We start from the raw sequence: 18,370 nt of genomic DNA on the forward strand, positions 1-18,370 counted from the left end.
GATATAGCTGTCATTTCAACCGACAGGTATCATTTGTATGATATCCTTGTAATAACTCCATGCCATCTGATATATATATATAAATATATTTAGATGATGTTGTAACTTGAAAGGATTTAAGGAAATGGGTTCATGGAAAGATTTTATCTGCTCTAATAGAAGAGTTAGTGAAGCAAAGTTTCCAGAAAAGTTCTCACGATGCCATTCCATCCTCTTTCACTGACACTGATCTTTATCAGGTAGGCACCAGTGAGAAAAAAATGGACTCATCGAAATGGAACAGATCTAGTATATAGATACATGTACATGGAATTGCTCCTATAAGTACCTTTTCTGGTAACATTTTCATGCAAGGTCTAACATAAATTTCTTCTCTTTCTGTGTAGCTTTTCAGGATGTGCAGATGATGGTCAAGACAGCATTGAAGTGCAATACGAGGTAAATTTTGTGCATAATGAAATATGCCTCTGCATGAAACGGTGCTATCTGGTGGCAAAACTCGCTATGGAGGAACACTTGCAAGGTTATCATTAAGGGACAGCTACTGTGATAATGTTGATTTTTGATTGACAGTGATCAAATTCTAGCATCAGTCTCCTTTAACTTGTTTGCCCCTAATTCCCTGTAAACAGGTCCACAGTCAACTTTGATAACAATGGGCTTAGGCCAAACCGTGGTGGTGGAAGAATGAAAGATAACTAGTGATCAGGCTACGCTTCAAGTCATAAAAATTAGTCTTTAGTGTGTTTATGGTTATTTGCAGCGGTTTGGCTGTACAGCAGGTGAAGTGAAAAGAGAGCATTATTGATTTGAAACGAACTTTTCACAGAAATCATTGTATCAACTTATTGGCAGAATATCTCAACCTGTATTTGTACAAGGACCATGCTGGTTTTACAAATTCACGCAAATTTGAAAGCCTGTTACATTCAACAACTGTGTGAAAATTGCACCATCTTCTCTTTTCTCATGGTACACTTTAGGCATCAGGCAATGGAGCATGTATTTGATTCTAACACAGCCATCAACATTCAGTCATGCAGAAAGTGTTTGAAATAGAATGAGGATTTTAAAAGGTGCCGATGAGAAGAAAGCCTATGAGCACTTATGAAAGTTTGGATGGTGTTTCTCTTGCAGTTAGTTCTGAGGAAATGGAGGAATGTTATAGAAGGCATGGAGTTCAGAGTGTTTGTCAGAAACAGAAATATCATAGGTGAGAGAATCTTTCCAACAGCTGCTCAATATCTGCATCCCTCAAGCATACCATAGGATAACATTGAAGTGAGACGATTATAATGTCATGGAAAGGACAGACAACGTTGTCTTAGCAATTTCCTAGAACTTCAAAATTTTTCTGGAACCACAGTTTCAAACAGACCAGAAGATTCAGCCGTGTGTGGGCACTCTGGCACTTGGTGACCTTTGACCCTACACTGCGACTGAAGTCACAGTGTTCAATGTCTGTTCTCCAACAAAACCTTGTTTGAACCAAGCATATCGCAGCATTTATTTTATCGACAGTAAACCTGCTAATAAGACCATCCACATGGCTTATCAAGAGCATGGTCAAGATTAGCGCAATATAAAGATAGCCTGCCTTCTGCTGTGCCGATAACTTGTCATATGTATAAATACAAATTACTTGTGGAATTCAAAATTTATTTTAATCAAAGTCATTGAACTGCCAAAATTATCTAATAGCTTTTACCATGGAGGTTAAAGAAAAGACATTTTTTACCTCTGTACTGTTAGGTATGAACACTTTGCCTGCAAACTTTTTTGTTACTTGGTTACTATGAGTATGAATAAACAATTGTCAAATCGTATGGTGGACACAGTGGGTAAATGCCCTGATGAATATAATATTATGTTTAAAACACAAAGCGACGCACCCGAGAGTTCTTGCAGTGGGAAAGACGTGTTCATAATTTTACTGAAAGGATACAGGAAGTCTGTGATTTACTCGCTGGCACCAAAACTCATGGATATACTGGAGAAACATTTCAGGATTGAATTTTCTGGGCATATCTTAACATAGGCGGAAGACAATTAGAAGACAATTTAATATTACTCTATTTTGTGCCCACTAATCTTGATTTGTCCCATGGAGAAAGTTTAACACAGCCTCTGTATTTTGAACCAGGAATATCTCAGAGGCATTACACAAACCACTACCCTCACATCGATAAAATGAAAGTTGAAATCCAGCAAGAAATTGAAGACTTCTTCAAGGAACACATTCAACAGACATTTCCAGATGACAACTGTGAGTTGCTTGTATATTAATTCATTAAATAACCAGTGCATTGACTTACTGATACGTTGCTCGTTTTCAACATTGCAGTGAAGGGTTAGCTTTTTCAATGATTAGGGTAGATTATTTCTTTTTCATATTTCATGGAGGCATAGTGCGATTTCTATGCCCTTAAATTGTGGCAAAAAATGCAAGCAGATGGGATGTGTTAGAAACTGACAGTCACTTGTCCACAAGGCATTTTTGCTCTTTGAGTTGCCTTTATTGTCTTTCTACATTTTTACACCCCTGAGCAGCCTCAATATATATATGTACAAAACACCTGACACTTCACCTGTCAGTAGATTCCTAAATGCATTCTGTGTAATTTATTTTTTACCCTTATCTCGAATTCATGCTGCAGCAAACTTTTCATTAAATTTTGCACTCACCAATACATTGCCTACTACTGTAAGCAAGTCTCACTACTTCGTACAGGCTTTCCCGCATACCCTTCTGTGTAATTCAGTCACATTCACAGAGAAGGGAAAAAGCTTCTGAAAAAAAAATCTGTTTCTGACTTTTATGTGTGTTAATTTACTTTTCAGTCATCATGGACGTTTACAGGAGAAAGGAAGTAAGTCAATGAATATGTTATGTTCCTGAAACAACTTTAGCCTGATCAAATTATTTTCGTGTGAGCTTTGCCAAGCCAGCAACATTCCACATTGTTTGTGAAACATGCAGCATTCCATGCTGGTAATAAACTTAGATTCTGATTAGTATTCAGCAAGTTTCAGTGAAGAATTTATGATTCCTTGTCTGTGTTTCAGGAATGCATTTTGGTGATTGATTTCAATCCGTTCGGGGAATCCACTGATCCGTTGCTGTATTCCTGGGAAGAACTCCATGCTTCAAATGATGTACCCGTGGCTGTACCCCTGGCTGAGGATGGTGATGCTTGTCTGGGAATTGCACAGGTATTTTCAGGATTTTCTAGCCGTCTGTTGTTACATATTAGGTAGCGTCATGGTGTGCAGCAAATCCACTGGTCCAGGTTTAATGTTTGTTTTTGCTTGCACAAGTTACTTGGCCATTCCTCAGCTTTGGCACACCAGTTGAATTGATTCTCAGGATGTGCCAATGTGTAGTGTCTGGTATAGGATAGCCACCAAGAAAATTGTGCTATGCAGTGTGTGTATAGGATTTCAAGGCAGGGACTTTGTGTGAGGTAAAGGGAAGGACGGCAAACTGAAGACATCGTATATATATATATATATATATATATATATATATATATATATATATATAATATATATATGTATATAATATATTATATATATTAATGTATAGGCAACCTACAGCTGTAGGTCAATGTGCAATGTAGCATGTATACAAGATTGCCAAACTAGAACATTGTATAGTTTGCCAGTAGAACGTATAAAAGTGGCCAGACAAGGCTCTAGAATGGCCCTTGGACCATCACATTCTAGGCCTTAACATCGTCCAGCAGCAGTTAATAAGGCCAGTAATAAGCAGCTCTTAGAGGTTTCAAAACAGAAGTATTTGACCCACAAACGCTTTCCATGATAAAAAGTCATGTAGACTGACTCACTCCCTCTCGTTTCTTCTCATTTTCTGTAGTGCGGATTATTGAGGTATGTCAAGTCGTCTCTAGGAATTCTACCAAACCCAATGCATATGCACAGAATGCCACAAGATTTCCTCGATCTGAGATCCGGAGCAGACGTCAATAAACTTGTAGATTTCCTGCAAATGGTAGGTCCTTGAATTCACTTTTAAAAAGATCGATGTAAATGTTTTATGTGATAATTTTAAGTAACAAGAGTTGAACCACTGCTATCATAACAGAGAACAAGTATCTGATCATTGTCAATTTGAATTGATTTCCAGTACAATTAAAATTGTGTAGGGCATAGATATTTAGGCAGTAAACCATCCACAGTTATAGGTACATACCCTCAGATTTGACCAGTGTACAAGATATAAGCACTCACAACCAAATATTTGTAAGTGCCAAAGTGAAATAACGGGTACAGTTTATCGGAAATAATCTTGTTTATTGATTTTAGTACATCAATCTGTAACTCCCTTCTCAACGACCATGACCTCAAATTTCTTGATGTAGGTATTTACATTGTAGAATATTCATTCATGTTCAGGACAGCATGTGTCCAAACTGTGGTATTCTATCTCAACCAATCATATTGCTGCATTTCTGCCATCAATATACTGGTACGGTATAATGTAACGCCCAATAGGATAAGTAGATAATCTGATATTGCCCATAAAAATATGGACAATTTTTGTTATAAATTTCAGTTTCCTGCAACGAACACTATTACAGGCCTACCAATTTGTTGCCATGGTTACAAGACAAAAATTCACTACCCCTGACACACTCCTTCACTTGTCATCTTCACAGGAAAGACAATCACAAGACAAGAACTCGGGCAATAAAAACAAGTAACCTGTCAAGAAGAAGAGGAAAACAAAACAATAGAGAGTACAAAACTGAAATAATGTGCTTCACAGAGTTTTTTCAGTGGCTGTATTCCCTGTGTACTTAAAATAGCTGTAGTTTCATCCTAGTAGTGCATGACACCAATCTAATTTAACTTTATTCTGCCCGGAGTGTTATCAAATCAACATCTTGGGTGAACTGTCTAAGTGTACACACTAATATAACACAGTAGAATACAAAAATGAAATGCAAGGTAGCTCTGTGTAGAATTTAGTAATCAATGATAACATTGTGCGCATACTCGTACATGTACAGGCTTTGTTGACAAGCTGAATACTGGGCATTTCAACATGCTTATTGGAGTAGAACAAGAAACTGTGTTTTACAAGTAGAACAAAAATAGTGCAAAATACATCAAAATTTATGGCTAATGGACCCTTAATTTCAAAGTCAAGCCTACATGCATTTTAATCAGTTACAGTCAGAAGATGGTGTTTAGCTCAGTGAAGATGTAATTTTTAAACAATGTCTGAAATATTTATTTTAGGTCAGCGATAGGGAGAAATTTTGCAAGTACTTGCCTCACCTCATCTGTTAAACACAGCACCTGAAAACTGCTTGTTGTTGTAAATGTGGTTGAGGGACAAGATTTCCAAATTGGGCGTTTAAGTCTCCTATTTGAAGATACATGTGAAAAGAAAAATGTTCATATCAATGGGTATGCATTCTCTTATGTGGAACTTTCATATCAATTGGTATGTATTCTGTTGTTAGTGGAACTTTCCGAGAACGTAACTTTAAAGAACAACTGTCAGTTATGGTAAGCAATACAGTACATACACATTGTTGATATTGCTTGTGATAAAAATTGCTCAAACAAGGAGAGGGACTCACTCTTTTCAATCATGATGTATTCACAAGTTTTTATAGAGAGAGACTATAGCAAGGGTAGTTATTACTGTAGCTGTAATTTTCTACAAGGTTTTGATTATTGCTACTGTGTTTCTTCATGTCATGGTAAAAGAGAAACTACCCGGAGAGGCATATTGTGTCAATGGCTAGAACATCAGCAAAAAGGGCATTTTACAGCAAAGTGGCATATGTATGTTGCTAAAATTTTGTCTTGATGCAGTTTCACCTCGATCGAATGTATATCTGTTGTAACCAAAAGTTGAACATCTGGTTTAGAAATGCAATTGTGTTAAAATACAGTGAAAATGCTTAAATTTATCTATAATTATGGTCATATGAACCTCCAAACAAAGTTTTAAACTGTTGCTCAAACTTTTTCACAGAAACTTAAAACCATTCTTACATAATTCAGAATAAAATCAGCTTGTCTAGAATTACAATCAGTTGCTACCTAAACTTTACCAGTATTTGGAATTCAAAATGGCCACTAAATGCTGTGTTTCACTAGATGGGGAAAAATTTTCCTGATTTTTAGACCAGAAAGTGACAATGTCATCACTGCTTTTGTTTCAAAAGGAGTCTCAACACCCAGGGGACCAGCAAGGGATCTAGTTAAACAATTTGAGTTCTCAGAGGCACGTCTCATGTTGTTACACTGTCACCTGTTCCAATTTTGACACAGTTACCATGGAAAGAGAAAAGCTAACCAATCACACATTTTAAGCAGGTGGCCGCTTTTTAAAAAAACAGCGCCCTCACATAGGCATTTTGAATACCGAGGAACACCCCTTTGACCATATATGGGCATATTTAGATTACAGGTGACTGTGTACCTTTAAACTGTAACTGTAATATTTCCGCATCCATGCTGTATGAAGACTGTCACAACAATGAGGACACAGTGTAGTACAGCTAGTTTGCATCACATGCTGAGCAATCGTTAATGACTCCTAACGACTCGTGACACTCCAACAGGCTTTGATGAGTAGATGTGAGTTGAATTTATTTTAAAAAGCAGTGCACATATACATGGAATAAATACAAAACAAGTGTACGTAAAGTGAAAAACTTACAACTGCAGAAATAAAACAAACGTTCAAAAATAATACACCATTGACTTTGTCATTTTTTTCCAAGAAAGAACACAAGGAAATGAGGTGTGTGTTGACGTAGCACCATTACCATCTCTGTACACGTTTGTGAAAAGAAACAGTCCACACCACCAATGCAATGCATGTATCTACACTTCCACAAAGGTCACAGGGTCGATTGTGCCATTGTGCAAAAGAATCGCTGCAAACACTGCCAAGACATTCTTTGATTTCATTATTTTTCACTCAAACAGCGTCGATGCACAAGGATATTCACTGGTATCATATCTGTGTCATCTAATCAAAACGCTGAATAGTATTTTTATTGACTGCTGCTCGCACAATCATGACGCGACTGACTTTGTGGCCTCACGTAAATATATGGCGATGCACGAAAGTAGAGATTTGTGTAGACAGAAAGTAACTATTGCAGATAGCACAAAAGGTCAAGTATGATGGAAAAATCTATTATTATCTTTTACTTATTTCATGATGAGATAATACCGGTGTATAATCACCTACATTGTATACCTCATCGTAATTTAAGCACCACTAGCAACATTTGCACACAAGCTCAGTTGGCTAACATAGCCCATAGTAGGAATTTTTGTATGACTGAGGTACAGTGTTGCTTTTACTACCTTCCATAAAATTGGTTCAAAGAATGATCGTGAGGTGTCCCATATCATTATCTGCTTATTAAAATTTTGACAGAAGAATGGTATCCATGACAGCAGGCTTTTTTGGATATTCTGGTTACACTCTGAAAAGATATGATAGGTACACAATATTGCCTGCACAATTTTATGGCTTGGCAGATCAATCCGACTTCAATTTTCAAATCCACAATTTTATCTGATAACCAGTCTTACGAATCAAATATCATCCTTGAAATTTGAACCCCTCGACTTTTCTTTCCCTTGCAGAGCATTTCTGTGACAATGATTAGCAAAGTCCTTGTAAATCAGTTTGATCACTGCCTGGCTTTACGTTTGTCATTTGAATATACAGGCAAGATTGTTATATAGGAAGAGTCTGTAAGAGTATTAGTCGTTCACAAATTTAATTTCGCCCCGTTTCACTGATTGATGAAATATATAAATAAAACCCTACTGAGAAAGCTATAGAGCAATAGAAGCTATTGTTTTACTGACAAATCGGTGAATTTAATCCCAGGAAAAATCCGATCTCATATATCACATTAAATTCTCATCATAAAGACAGATGATTTTGCATTGCCATCAAAGATTCATTGGTGCAAAAACATAAAATATGCAGTCCCTGATTCACTGAGATAGCAACAACTTGGATTTGTTACTATTCATCCATAATTTGATACAGTCATTTCAACAATATACATTACTAGTATATCCTTTTGTATTATTTAATAACCCTGTCACAACCATGGTTCACCCCAAACGCATTGATATCAGTGACGATTGTGGCCTGTTAAATGTGGATTTCAAGTGAGTTACTGCATTTTCAGTGGACAATATTTTACTATATCCAGGTATGATAGCCACAATACCCTTCATCGGAGTCCATACAGAAATCGCCAAGAATAGTGCATGAAATTCTTCACAAGAAAGTGATGTTTTTGATGTTGATGGATAATATTGAAACACACACAATAAACGCAATTTCTGCTTTTAGCAGGGGAAGGGGGTTTGGCTGTATTTTGATTACCATGCGCAAAAATCGCACCATATGATTTTTATATTGCAATATCTCACTACATGTTTTTATGTATCACAAAATATCGCTATATTGTTTGGCGTGCACTTGGCCAGTGTCGCTCTGCGTGGCAGGGCTGTGTGTATTACTGGCTATGGGCCTCCCATACATGTAGATGGTAACACACGGCCCTGCCATGCACAGCTACAGGCCAGGACGGCACCGGTGCTACAGCAGAAACACCAGCACCAGCAGAAACTGTGTTAGAAAAGGAAAGAGTTGCAGGTATGATCGTATTCGTCATATTACAAAAGATTTGGTGTGTTTTCACATGGTTACAATTTGTAGCACTTTCATAGCGATATAATTACCAATTGTAGGTATGCTGATACAGGATGAGGCTTGGTTGGATTTTTGCATTTCCAAGCTAAATTTTCTCAATAATTTTATTCATTTATGGAAATTTATTAATGAGCACTGCTTGAATATGCAAATCAACTTATAATGAGCCACTATCAATGGAGAATATTCATCAGCATTAAATGCATTGAACATTCTGCCCTATATTTCAATTGGCTTAAGGTAGAACACACCTCGGGGACAGATATTCGGACTGAAACTTTTCAAATTCTTTTCAATTTACCACTTTTGGGAGCTCATTTTATAGATCTTGCGCAAGAAAACTTTTTACCAAATCAAAATCAAAAATTACATTTTTCCCCATAGAGTTAACACAGGGATGACGGCCATTTTGAATTTCAATTTATGGGGAAATCCCAGGTAATATGTCTCTCTTCAGTGTACTAAATTTGCACGGTGACCCCTCATTTTTATGTTTGATTTGGTAAGAGAATGGTTTAAATATTCCTTGAGGAAAGTTTGCACGAAAGGTTATCAGTTATGGAAAGAGTAAAAATATTGACAAATTTATGATTATGAATGCTGTTGATAAAAATTAAATATTTCTGTCATTATTTTATACTTCAAAAAGTACCACAATACTGCCTTGGCAAACTCCAAACAGTAGGCCTATTACTTACTGTTTAGAGAGTCTGCCGAGGCAACACTGAGAACCCACATCACTTTACTGCACAATGTTGCTGCTGTAACTATTTCTGAAGGTCTGTGCTACAGCTGAGTAATTTGATGTAAATACTGATCATCATTTAGGATTCAAGTGCAGTAGGGTACTTTTGGAAGTACACAATAATAACAGAAATGTCTAATTTTTATCGACAGCATTAATATAATCATGAATTTCTTGATAATTTTACACTCTTTCTATGACTGATAACGCCTTATGACCCTGTGCTTCTACATATTTTTTTTTTTATCAAGCTTTCAGTAAAGGAATTGTCCTCTTGTTTTGTTCCTGCATTTTCAAGTGAGTGTAGAGGATGATTCCCGTCAGAGTCATTCCAATACCAAGCATCTGATTAAGGCGAAGTGGATCTTCAAAGATGAAATAACCTCCCAGGAGTGTGAAGCAGAACTTGAAGTGACCAACCATGTTGTACCTGAGATTTGAATGTTAAAGAAAAGTACTGGATGGTATGATACATATGATTTCCTGCACAAATGTCTGATCTCAATGCTGGAGCGTTTTGGAGAATATTTGAAATCCATGCATGGTTGGATTACAGTTGAACAAGGTATCATACAGCTCTACTTGTTCCAACAACATTTGACAAATTAATCCACTACCACACTGGCGACCATATTGGATCATATCGCTGAAAAAATATTAGGCATGCATGCGTATGTCATAGTTCTCCTTGAGGAAAAGTTGAAAGAACACAGTCGTGATATATTTGTGTAATGGCTCACAGCATGTAAAAATCAGAACAAAATTGCCACCTCGCAGCCTTATCGAATTGTATTATGAAATTATTCTATGTGCGCATGTTAGACACAATGTAATATCTTTGTTCCAAGTTTGAAAGAAAGCAGTCGAAGCGTGTCTGAGTAATGGTTTTAGACATGAAAAAATGGAAATAAAATGGCTGCCTGGCGACCATATTGGATAGTATAGAAAAAACAAACTAACGTGCATATGAAAGCATAGTGTATTATGCTTGTGCCACGTTTGAAAGAAATTGACCAGGGTATATCTGAGATATCTACGTGCATGCACGCACACACAAACACATGTGCATAAAGACCATGATCAAGTCCCCCCGACTTCGTCTACGGGGGACTACTTAAAGAAACAATCTTCAGTGGACTGTCACGTTGATTGTGAGGTGAAAGTGAAATTGAAGCAATATAACTTGGCAGATTATCATATGGATTTTGCAATGATCATAATGGCCCAGATTGGCCAGGCCCATGATTGGTCAGCCAGTAACAGTGTTTGCCCAAGAAAGGCCAAGTGACTAGCATGGCCATCTAACTAAGTGGAAGTATTATTGCAATGAGAATAGTAATCATGCAATTTTATGCATGAATTTGATCACTTGACAATTTACTGTCATGTCCCAGGATGGAAATATCAGTGATTATAGAGAAGTGTGTGACTCCTACACTTAAGTTGGCTAGCAATGTACAGACTGCATGAAAAGGATACGTTACAGCTGATGTATTGCCTATGATCCAATAGATAGATAGATTCACAGAAAACGCTACCAAGCCTGACAATAGAACCAATGCCTGGAATATAACAACATCAATGATGCATGAGTTAATGATTTTGGTATGTATGTATGTATGGATGGATGGATGGATGGATGGCTGTATGTATGTACAATGTACATATGTATGTATGTATGTATGTATGTATATATGTATGTATGTATGTATGTATGTATGTATGTATGTATGCAGGTATGTATGTATGTATGTATGTACTAAATATGTATATATGTGTGTGTGATGTTTGTAATAACATTTGTCACTTAGGTAACACATATCATTACTTTGCACATGATGTAATATATATGTATACAAATGTCCTTGTCGGAAATTACACTTATCAATACAAAAAGCAGAGCGTTATAAATAATAACACAAATTACTTCAAGTAAAAAGTAATTATATCTGTTATAAGTTTCATGCATCCTGCTTCTGTCTGAAGATTGCTGGATGCATGAAACTTAAGTAACAGATATTATTACTTTGTACTTGAAGTAGATTGTGATATATATATATATATATATATATATATATATATATATATATATATATATATATATATATATATATATATATATGCCAATTTACATGAATATATGAATAAATACTGAATATAATACACATCAACTACATAAATATACATAAGATATGCATGAATCAACTCTAACTACACACACTCTGCATGCATGTGCTTGTACTGGTATATTTGCCACACCAATGACCATTTGAACCGTATAGATTAAACTTCTATGGCTTACCCAGGCCTGAATGGGCCATTGTCCGCTGAAGAGACCACCAGTTTGCCATGGTGTTTCAAAAAATGGTAAGACTGTAAATAGAAGAGTAGCAGACAATGGTGCTTGATAGTAGAGCAGCTGCATTGAATTCACTTGATACTCAGATTGCTTTGTACCAACCCACTGAAACATGAATGAAAGATCATCATGAATTTTGTGTACAGAAAAAGTTGGTCAAGGTGTGTGAAAACATTTTACAAGATGATATTCAGTAATTTTATGATAAAATAAAGGTCTTGAGAGCATATTTTTGGAAAATATTTAAGCTACCCTCAGCATAGGTCTATAAGTATTTGTTTGATTTAAAAAGAAAAGTTTAGTCTACCACAGAGATCTTAGCACATGTGTAGTTGGCCAGTTTTACCTCATTGACACAGGCAAATTTGGTCAGGGCTAAAATTGGTCAAGCATCGTCCAAAGATTTAAATTTAATTTCTGTTCAGATATGATTGCAATGAAAAAATATGAAGGCGTAACTTTAGCTCTGTGTGACCTATGACCTTTCAAAGTTCAAATGGCAGGCTTGGATAACATCACGATGTTTGTACTGTTCATGCTTTTTGTACCTGTTTTATACAAAAGAAGGGTTAATATGACTGTCACTGACTATTGTAACCGATGGAGACAACTTCAGCATATCTTTAATGGTAATACCAGGGCAAATCCAATATGGCATTGTTAACAATATTGTTAACATGTGCGTCTCTTTGTTGTACAAGTGAATCAATCAGCAACAAGATCTTGTTTGCAGAGCTAAACTTGGTGGGATAATGTTGTTCTGACTATACACGGGATGATTAGAACTTGATTGAAAACTTCAAAGTATATGTAATCTTGACAATCAAACCATAGGTTCAGCCCCTACAAAAGGGCTTTGATCAAACTTGACGATCATTTGGGACCAGGACCAGCGTAATACATCCACACTAGGAAATCTGGGCCAACTCACTCAGATTTTAAGTTCACCCAAGTCCACTTCCCAATCGGATAAATTTGGTCGAACTGGGCTGATGCTGAACGTTCAGACTGCTGTTATAATACTGCCATAAAGTAATGTTGAAACACTAGGAACAAATATTTGAATACTTACCACTTGATAGAGGGACGTAACTAATACACCACAGACTGCATAAATAGTTCCTAATATATTAAATTTGACATCATAATAGGAATTTAAAATTACACCAACGGTTATTGGAATCTGTACAATAAAAAAATAGAATAAAAAATGCATATACCATTAGCATGGTGGAATTGGAACATTAAAAATTTTCTAGGGCTTGGTTTTGAATACAAGCATTGCTCATGATGCTTGTGTGTAAACATTGTGATAATGGGCGTAGGTGCTTGTATCTGCTTTCCCTCTATGGAGCAGCCACGGTATTATCAATATGACAAGGTTTAACCTAAAAGAACGTTACTCTCTGAAAAATTGATGCCTTCGGCTCCTGTTAATGTAATTACGGATGACGATATGAGAATTTCTCCTTGTCAGATGGAATTATTGGAATGCCCAAAACAACATGGGCATTTTACAATTAAATTAGGTGTCAAAAGTTCCGTTTTGACCTCAAATCATATATTGGTAGGTACCAGCATTTATACAGCTAATGGCACTAAGACACTCCTTAGTACCAGTGGGAGTTTTGCATTTTCTGTATTTCGTACAATACACTGCAAAATGTACCAGCAACTGTATGTTTGGGGAAAATGGGTAAATACACTGCACAAATGGTGAATACCAAACACAGCATTACGGGTACATGTATACACATCAAACTATAGCACAGGCCAAATTACATTTAAACTGTCAGCATACATAACAAAGGCAGGCTTTTGAAAACAATGAGAAATTTCTATTCATGACGTAGCACTGGTTAATCAGATAAGTAATGTTATGTTGTCCTTGTATTAAACTGAGAGAAAGAGCCTGTGGATCTTCCTAATGGAATAAACCACGATTATGAACTCTGATACCGATGTTGGTACCTTTCAAAGTTTTTGCTGATCATCATGCTAGCATTCCTGTAGATAAGATTAACGGTAGATACAAGTTTATTGGTAAATAGACCCCTTTGTTGCATCCCCCCCCTTTTCAACAGAGACACAAGTTTTCAGTCTTTACCAAATGCTTTGATGTCAGATAACAAGAATTTTATACAATTCACATCCTGTTTGATTTGCATTCAATTCTCTATTTTATTTCTTCTCTTTTTTCCATTAGAACCTGCCTACATACTTCTGATAACTGGGGAGAGACACTCTCCGGGAAGGGTCATTTTAACATTATCAATTAAGGTAGCTAAATACCTTTTAGACAATTTCAGATTTTTATTTTTTTCTCAATTGAACACGTCCCAAACCCCAATAAAGTATACATTTTCTGAAAGCCCTGATATAGAGCTATCCGACCAAGCACAGTACACGGTCATTATTTGCATAAGAGTCACATGACAAGCGTTTTGCTGAAGCTTCAAAAAACCGGTTTTTCCCGCCTTATGCAAACACGCTGCAAGATTTCCGGTTAGAATTTCTTCATTAACAAGTCTTGACAATATCCTTCAAAACCGTGTCTGCGATTTTTTCCTGGAGGCTCCATTCAAATTATATGGCTGTGATAATTAAAATTCCTTGAAAAGCACCTTCATCTAACACCTTTAAGAGCGCATTAAAAAAACATAGGGCCAAAGTCCCTGAAGCTACTATAGACATGGATATAAAATTAAGTATTTCCTGACTGTATGAAATTATCTCACTTAGGTCATCCTAGGGACTTGTAAACCAAATATTAAAGCTGTCTGACCAGCGGTTTTGAAAGAACAAGCAACTCAACAGTTGACAGAGCTATGCTGTGTTATGTAGAGAATAACCTTTTGTGACACATGTATTGATGAAGAAGGTGGATATCTTTGATTAACATTGTAAGTGAGTTCTGTTGAATAAGTTGAGACTGTACATACTCAGAGAAAGCACACTGAAGAGACAAATGTTGAAACTTAGAAGTTCAAGGTCATCAAAAGCATTATAAGGAATCATGTCACACTTTCATTGCACTGTTTACACAGATTGCATAATTGCTATAAATAGCACATGAGGAATCTTACAGCCCAGCTTTACCATAAAAACCCTATCACTTTGACCACTCTTTTAATTGACCACTCTATTTTTTTCCTCAAAAAGTAATTTTATTTTATCCTTACCAAGTCAACCATAAATGGAAATTAGAACTTTCTCTATCTCTATCTCTATTGACTATTTTGAGCAATTTCTTTTAGATAAACATCCAGGGCACAATAAATGATGGTTCAGAATATGTCAAAGTTGGGATTCAGGAAAGTTGCCTTTACATGTTTTATCCTCCAAGATGGTAAGCATTTCACTATGAACTGTCAAAAAAAGTTGAACTTTCTGATAATTCTACACTAAAATTATTTTGGCTTTGATGATTTCCTAATTAATTCAATTATTTAAAATCATATTAATTATTTTTTTCTGGGTGAATTGATAGGGTTTATACAGTACAAGAATTACATACAATGTAAGTCAAATTTTGACCAAAAATGACAAAAAAATTCCTTAAAAATACACATTTGTATAGTTCATCACAATTTGAACAAATCTAAGTTGGGTTACCCCTAGGGACCTGTATACCAAATAACAAAGCTGTCTGAACAGCGGTTATGAAGAAGAAGATTTTTTACCAAAAACACCTTTTTTGGCATTAATTTGCCTATTTTCAACAATATCAAAAAATTAAAAAAAAAGTTTCTCAAAATCATATTTTTCATCTACACAACAAATATCAAATCAGTAAGTACTGCGGTTCTCAAGATATTTGAGTGGACGGACGCCTCACAAACGGACATACATACATACATACATACATACAGACTGACGACGGACGCCGGACGGATACCCATCCCAATAGCTTCTATAGACTATAGTCTATAGTAGCTAAAAACTGGGAGTCTGTGAGGCTTGGCAGAATATGACAGCATTTTTTATGTTGATTGGATCACACTTAAGGTGAAGTACTACGAATTACGTCAAAATTAAGTTGTGGTGTGCATTTTCTTGAAACTTTGCACAAATATTCTTGAAGTTGTGCAAGTGCAAAAATGAAATAAAAAATGGGGGTCACCACGCTTGTTTCCATGGAAACGGACGTTAAAATGGCGTCGTTAGAAATAAATAAAAATGATATAATTCACTTAAACTAAAGAAAGCAATCATAAAACGCTTAGCAAATGAGTTAATTTTAATAAATACCAAGACTTAAGATCCATATCTATCGAATGTATAGTTTTCATGATGTTTGTGAAGAAATTTTAACATAAGTATCGATTACAAAATGACGATATCGAAATTATATCACTACACAATTTTCGAACTTTCTTCCTGTCGCTTTGAATGGTGTCATTTTGACCAAACTTGGCGAATAAAATCCTGACATAATACCATTTAGTTTACACTTTTAATAAAAGGGTGTCACCACGCTACTTTTTACAATATCTCCAGGTGAATGGGTAATTTGCACCATGTAAATGGGAGAGAAATGTTAATTTTTCGCTCATATTGAATAAAAACCAGCTTCCTAGGGGGTCAAAATATGACAAGGTTATAGGTCACATGTATTTCGAAGACACTGGGTCAAAAAATTAGGTAAAAGCACAATTTCAACAATGACAGGTGATGTTAAATACATGCGCTACAAAATAACCCATTTGCGGCAGGCTGGAGTTAAATCTGCGCAGAAACGTTCTAAAGCGTGTGCGCGTCCGAATTCGTCGTCCTTCACCTTAAAGGATATTGTCAAGACTTGTCAATGAAGAAATTCCAACCGGAAATCTTGCAGCGTGTTTGCATAAGGCGGGAAAAAACGGTTTTTGGAAGGTTCAGCAAAACGCTTGTCACGTGACTCCTATGCAAATAATGACCATGTACTGGGCTTGGTCGGATAGCTCTATATCAGGGCTTTCAGAAAATGTATACTTTATTGGGGTTTGGGACATGTTCAATTGAGAAAAAAATAAAAATCTGAAAGTGTCTAAAAGGTATATAGCTACCTTAAGAGAAAATAGATAAATGCTCCACGGTGTCAGGATAGTTTTTCTATGATGCAATAAATAAATAAATAAATAAATAAATAAATAAATAAATAGGAAGTCTGCTCCATGGTGCCAGGATAGCTTTTCTATGATATACGATGTTACAGAATTTCACCTGCACTGTCTCTCTACAGACTACACTGAACAATAAGTTGCTCCCTTCGAACCTTAGGGACCGTCTCGGATTGTCGCAGAAGTTCAAGAAACGAAATTTCTTCGTTTAGATCAAAACCCCTCCCCCTAAACGAAACTTCAAAAGTGCGAAATGTTCATGTCTGCCTGAGACTACAATGTTGCATTTAGCTATAGCTACTAAAGACGTATGCCCCTTGCCACATTACAATTAAAGTAATCGATCAGATTTGAGTACTAACAGGGCATTTTACCGCATAAAAGTTTCATTTTATTTTAATTCCCCTTTTTGAATCTCTTGTGCTGTTCTTTGTCTTTGTGAACACGCAATTTGTACTTGGTAGGGGCGGTAAATAAGCGAGAAACTTTGACAAGGGGGCCCAGGCATGTTCAATCATATTAAAACGACTATGATCAGGTGCATTACAAGTGAGAATAAAGAAATCTAGTGGTTAGAGCAGACGCTTATAAATAGCACATTTAAAAAAATGATACTTTTGTCTTTGTATAATTTGATGAATGAAAGGTTTAGGATACAATGTTACTATCGGTAAATTGTTTGTGGCACAAACGAGATGGAAACAGTTACAAATTTGTTGGCACGAGTGTGCAGTTTTTCTTTAATTTAAAATAAACACGAAAACTTGTGATCACAAAGTAAAAGTGCGAAAGTGAAGTTCACTAATTGAATGGAGGTCAAACCCCCTCCCCCCCCCCCCGCCCCCCAAACGAATGAATTTCGCTTTTTGAACTTCTGCGACAATCTGAGACGGTCCCTTACTCTATCTCAAATGCAAATGGTTTCTCCCAAAATACAAGTTGGTAGAAAAAGCACAACTTACCAAAGTCATTTTTATTTGGGTAGAATATGTCTTACTGTAGAAGAATCTCTGTATGACTAGTATAGTCGGTGTGGTCATGGCTTTCGCAAGCTGATATGTCCCAACCGTGTTGTTCTGAAGAGACAAGTTGGTGAACACGACAAATCCACAGAAAGTAAGACTAAGCGGTACCATACCAGTGAGGGGCAGGCTCTTCGGCCAGAATATATTGGCTCTCTCGCACAAAAGCAGTCCAATCGTCGTTACAATAAAATGTATACAAGTCAGTGTCATGTTCGGGAAGCCATACTTCGTATAGATCCACTTGTTTATGAACACTATACATATTGAAGACAGCAGATTTATCAAAAGGCAAGAGAGTATTTTGAACTGAGCGATGTGCCCCGCCATATCTCATTCAGCTTGCTCAGGAAAGGTGAGGCAGGGGTCAATTATAGGTCAATGTATTACCTCGAATATTGCAAA

At 36.3% G+C, this 18,370-nt stretch overlaps 2 protein-coding genes across 4 annotated transcripts in view; one reads left to right on the forward strand and one right to left on the reverse strand.

Moving 5' to 3' along the window:
- The window catches only part of LOC139135549 (translation initiation factor eIF2 assembly protein-like), a 36,893-nt gene extending 30,157 nt beyond the window's left edge, over positions 1-6,736 (forward strand). For all 3 annotated transcript variants that reach the window (XM_070702991.1, XM_070702990.1, XM_070702992.1), the window contains 7 exons: positions 387-438; positions 1,138-1,213; positions 2,144-2,266; positions 2,842-2,870; positions 3,067-3,213; positions 3,878-4,012; positions 4,680-6,736. In XM_070702991.1, coding sequence (XP_070559092.1) covers positions 387-438; positions 1,138-1,213; positions 2,144-2,266; positions 2,842-2,870; positions 3,067-3,213; positions 3,878-4,012; positions 4,680-4,724 — 607 coding nt within the window. In that variant the 3' untranslated portion in view covers positions 4,725-6,736. The remainder of the gene's footprint in view (positions 1-386; positions 439-1,137; positions 1,214-2,143; positions 2,267-2,841; positions 2,871-3,066; positions 3,214-3,877; positions 4,013-4,679) is intronic.
- LOC139135550 (solute carrier family 35 member E3-like) lies at positions 6,608-18,336 on the reverse strand. The gene is made up of 5 exons (XM_070702994.1): positions 17,906-18,336; positions 12,914-13,024; positions 11,785-11,946; positions 10,962-11,044; positions 6,608-9,912 (listed from the first exon to the last, which is right to left on the reverse strand). Exons 1-5 carry the CDS (start codon positions 18,293-18,295, stop codon positions 9,729-9,731), a joined length of 930 nt encoding a protein of 309 aa, XP_070559095.1. The 5' UTR covers positions 18,296-18,336; the 3' UTR covers positions 6,608-9,728.
- Positions 18,337-18,370: the final 34 nt, after the last annotated feature.

Source organism: Ptychodera flava, chromosome 6, assembly GCF_041260155.1.
Source record: "Ptychodera flava strain L36383 chromosome 6, AS_Pfla_20210202, whole genome shotgun sequence".
NCBI classification, from domain to species: Eukaryota; Metazoa; Hemichordata; class Enteropneusta; family Ptychoderidae; genus Ptychodera; species Ptychodera flava.

What these genes read in the sequence shown, in the direction of transcription:
- LOC139135550 (XM_070702994.1), bottom strand. Translation starts at nt 18,295, where the DNA reads ATGGCGGGGCACATCGCTCAGTTCAAAATACTCTCTTGCCTTTTGATA. An exon ending in CCCAAATAAAAATGACTTTG is followed by an intron (nt 13,025 to 17,905) that starts GTAAGTTGTGCT and finishes TTTATTGTACAG; the next exon opens with ATTCCAATAACCGTTGGTGT. An exon ending in GGCAATACATCAGCTGTAAC is followed by an intron (nt 9,913 to 10,961) that starts GTATCCTTTTCA and finishes TTCAAATCTCAG; the next exon opens with GTACAACATGGTTGGTCACT.